The sequence below is a fragment of the Palaemon carinicauda genome, chromosome 33, assembly GCF_036898095.1.
Source record: "Palaemon carinicauda isolate YSFRI2023 chromosome 33, ASM3689809v2, whole genome shotgun sequence".
NCBI lineage: Eukaryota > Metazoa > Arthropoda > Malacostraca > Decapoda > Palaemonidae > Palaemon > Palaemon carinicauda.
Genome location: NC_090757.1, coordinates 48,626,099 through 48,631,098, shown reverse-complemented (window position 1 = coordinate 48,631,098; position 5,000 = coordinate 48,626,099). Strand labels below are relative to the sequence as shown.

The following is a 5,000-nucleotide window of genomic DNA, read 5'->3' as shown; positions in this document are numbered from 1 at the left end:
ACAAGAGCTTGGCTCCGGCCGGGAATCGAACCCTGGTCGGCAAGCTTATATAGACAGTGACTAACCCATTCGGCCACGAAGGAAGATAAAAGTCAATGACAATTCTACTATACTTATACCTGTCGAATTCAGGTATTTTGTACTTAGAATTGAAATCAACCCATCTTCACCATCGTAGCTAATTGGTAGTTTGTTACTTGGCATTCAATTAATGATAAATTTTGCACATTTTTACTTGTTTTTCATATTCAAATAAGCCATATATATTTTGATATATTAATGTCTGGATTCTCTTAACGACCTCGGGATCAGAGCCCCAGGCGAAATCTCACAAAGACAAGAGCTTGGCTCCGGCCGGGAATCGAACCCTGGTCGGCAAGCTTATATAGACAGTGACTAACCCATTCGGCCACGAAGGAAGATAAAAGTCAATGACAATTCTACTATACTTATACCTGTCGAATTCAGGTATTTTGTACTTAGAATTGAAATCAACCCATCTTCACCATCGTAGCTAATTGGTAGTTTGTTACTTGGCATTCAATTAATGATAAATTTTGCACATTTTTACGTGTTTTTCATATTCAAATAAGCCATATATATTTTGATATATTAATGTCTGGATTCTCTTAACGACCTCGGGATCAGAGCCCCAGGCGAAATCTCACAAAGACAAGAGCTTGGCTCCGGCCGGGAATCGAACCCTGGTCGGCAAGCTTATATAAACAGTGACTAACCCATTCGGCCACGAAGGAAGATAAAAGTCAATGACAATTCTACTATACTTATACCTGTCGAATTCAGGTATTTTGTACTTAGAATTGAAATCAACCCATCTTCACCATCGTAGCTAATTGGTAGTTTGTTACTTGGCATTCAATTAATGATAAATTTTGCACATTTTTACGTGTTTTTCATATTCAAATAAGCCATATATATTTTGATATATTAATGTCTGGATTCTCTTAACGACCTCGGGATCAGAGCCCCAGGCGAAATCTCACAAAGACAAGAGCTTGGCTCCGGCCGGGAATCGAACCCTGGTCGGCAAGCTTATATAGACAGTGACTAACCCATTCGGCCACGAAGGAAGATAAAAGTCAATGACAATTCTACTATACTTATACCTGTCGAATTCAGGTATTTTGTACTTAGAATTGAAATCAACCCATCTTCACCATCGTAGCTAATTGGTAGTTTGTTACTTGGCATTCAATTAATGATAAATTTTGCACATTTTTACGTGTTTTTCATATTCAAATAAGCCATATATATTTTGATATATTAATGTCTGGATTCTCTTAACGACCTCGGGATCAGAGCCCCAGGCGAAATCTCACAAAGACAAGAGCTTGGCTCCGGCCGGGAATCGAACCCTGGTCGGCAAGCTTATATAGACAGTGACTAACCCATTCGGCCACGAAGGAAGATAAAAGTCAATGACAATTCTACTATACTTATACCTGTCGAATTCAGGTATTTTGTACTTAGAATTGAAATCAACCCATCTTCACCATCGTAGCTAATTGGTAGTTTGTTACTTGGCATTCAATTAATGATAAATTTTGCACATTTTTACGTGTTTTTCATATTCAAATAAGCCATATATATTTTGATATATTAATGTCTGGATTCTCTTAACGACCTCGGGATCAGAGCCCCAGGCGAAATCTCACAAAGACAAGAGCTTGGCTCCGGCCGGGAATCGAACCCTGGTCGGCAAGCTTATATAGACAGTGACTAACCCATTCGGCCACGAAGGAAGATAAAAGTCAATGACAATTCTACTATACTTATACCTGTCGAATTCAGGTATTTTGTACTTAGAATTGAAATCAACCCATCTTCACCATCGTAGCTAATTGGTAGTTTGTTACTTGGCATTCAATTAATGTGCAAAATTTATCATTAATTGAATGCCAAGTAACAAACTACCAATTAGCTACGATGGTGAAGATGGGTTGATTTCAATTCTAAGTACAAAATACCTGAATTCGACAGGTATAAGTATAGTAGAATTGTCATTGACTTTTATCTTCCTTCGTGGCCGAATGGGTTAGTCACTGCCTATATAAGCTTGCCGACCAGGGTTCGATTCCCGGCCGGAGCCAAGCTCTTGTCTTTGTGAGATTTCGCCTGGGGCTCTGATCCCGAGGTCGTTAAGAGAATCCAGACATTAATATATCAAAATATATATGGCTTATTTGAATATGAAAAACACGTAAAAATGTGCAAAATTTATCATTAATTGAATGCCAAGTAACAAACTACCAATTAGCTACGATGGTGAAGATGGGTTGATTTCAATTCTAAGTACAAAATACCTGAGTTCGACAGGTATAAGTATAGTAGAATTGTCATTGACTTTTATCTTCCTTCGTGGCCGAATGGGTTAGTCACTGTCTATATAAGCTTGCCGACCAGGGTTCGATTCCCGGCCGGAGCCAAGCTCTTGTCTTTGTGAGATTTCGCCTGGGGCTCTGATCCCGAGGTCGTCAAGAGAATCCAGACATTAATATATCAAAATATATATGGCTTATTTGAATATGAAAAACACGTAAAAATGTGCAAAATTTATCATTAATTGAATGCCAAGTAACAAACTACCAATTAGCTACGATGGTGAAGATGGGTTGATTTCAATTCTAAGTACAAAATACCTGAATTCGACAGGTATAAGTATAGTAGAATTGTCATTGACTTTTATCTTCCTTCGTGGCCGAATGGGTTAGTCACTGTCTATATAAGCTTGCCGACCAGGGTTCGATTCCCGGCCGGAGCCAAGCTCTTGTCTTTGTGAGATTTCGCCTGGGGCTCTGATCCCGAGGTCGTTAAGAGAATCCAGACATTAATATATCAAAATATATATGGCTTATTTGAATATGAAAAACACGTAAAAATTTGCAAAATTTATCATTTATATATATATATATATATATATATATATATATATATATATATATATATATATATATATATATATATATATATATATATGGTTCATCCTACTGGTATTGTAGACACTGAATACCTCCATCGTCAGTAAAAGAGAGAAAAAAGTAAATACCTTCATCAGGATCACTAACGTAAATCATTACGCCAAATTTTAACTAGATTAGTAGTTTAGAGTCAGATACTGGAGGTAATTGAACTGCACTAACATTAGCTTAAACACATTTTGAACCAAATATTAAGTAACAGAATTAAGACCTTTGAAAATTAATATTTGCATTAAGACTTAAGAGTAGGCCTCCTCCTCATCTCCTCCTACGCCTATTGACGCAAAGTAGGCCTACCTGTATTAAAAGTGATAAACTACCACTAGAGAGTTATGGGGTCCTTTGACTAGCTAGACAGTACTACATTGTTTCCTTGTTTCTGGTTACGGTTAATTTTCCCTTTGCCTACATATACACTGAATAGTATGACCTATTCTTTACAGATTCTCATTTGTCCTTATACACCTGACAACACTGAGATTACCAAACAATTCTTTTTCACCCAAGGGGTTGACTACTGCACTATAATTGTTCAGTGGCAAATTTCCTCTTGGTAAGGGTAGAAGATACTCTTTAGCTATGGTAAGCAGCTCTTCCAGGAGAAGAACACACAAAAATCAGACCATTGTTCTCTAGTCTTGGGTAGTGCCATAGCTTCTGTACCTTGGCTTTCCATTGTCTTGGGTTAGATTTCTCTTGCTTGAGGGTAAACTCGGGCACATTACTCTATCCTATTTCTCTTTCTCTTGTTTTGTTAAAGTTTTTATAGTGTATATAGGAAGTATTTATTTTAATGTTACTTTTCTTAAAATATTTTATTTTTCCTTGTTTCCTTTCCCCACTATTTTCCCTGTTAGAGCCCCTGGGCCTATTGCATCTTGCTTTTCCAACTAGGTTGTAGCTTAATAATAATAATAATAATAATAATAATAATAATAATAATAATAATAATAATAATAATAATAATAATTTCCGCCAAAATTTATCAAAACCTGGATGCACATTTAAGAATCCTCTTTTATTATGATTCTACACATGAATACTTCAAAATCTAAGCTAATAAAATTCTCAAGTAAAACCCACTATAGATTTTATCAATAGAATACGAACGATGAACATTCAAACCAGCAAATTACCTAGAGATCACCATAGAATATTCTTAGTACTTTATACACTGAATACTTACACAAGGCTGAAATTAAAGATGGCTGACGCCCTAACTGCGTTGCCTCCGCTGGCTATAAGGAGAAAGAGGAGAAGCGAGATTCGATTACTGTAGGCCTAATCATTTATTATATGTTCGGCCTGCGCGCATAAGACGTGTTTGCATTGTGTAATTTCGGCCGTAAAGTTTGTAACATCTGCTGTGTGTCTGTAATCTAGATGTATGATCTTTGTGAATGTTTGAGCTATGGTTTGTGTGTTTGGGTGTAAGAATGATTGTAGAACCGTGTGCGTGCGTGTGTATATTTGTGTGTGCAAGCAAGCGGGCGCCCATTTCTATTTGAAGTGAATACTTAATTGTTTTATTCTATAATCTGTTGAGTGCGCATGCTATATATATATATATATATATAAATATATATATATATATATATATATATATATATGTATATATATGTAAATATATATATACATATATATATATGTATATATATATATATATATATATATATATGTATATATATGTAAATATATATATATACATATATATATATATATATATATATATATATAAGTCAATTATATATTGCGTGTAAATACAGTATATATATATATATATATATATATATATATATATATATATATATATATATATATATATATATATATATATATATATACTGTATTTACACGCAATATATAATTGACTTATATATATATATATATATATATATATATATATCTATATATGTATACTCATATAAATATATATATATATATATATATATATATATATATATATATATATATATATATATATATATATATATATATATA

General features: G+C 34.1%; 1 protein-coding gene across 1 annotated transcript in view; it reads right to left on the bottom strand.

Moving 5' to 3' along the window:
• LOC137626165 (uncharacterized) overlaps window positions 1-5,000 on the bottom strand; it is an 89,607-nt gene that overhangs the window by 12,094 nt on the left and 72,513 nt on the right. The window contains exon 9 of the mRNA XM_068357243.1: window positions 4,186-4,237. Within this exon, the coding sequence (XP_068213344.1) occupies window positions 4,186-4,237 (52 nt within the window). The remainder of the gene's footprint in view (window positions 1-4,185; window positions 4,238-5,000) is intronic.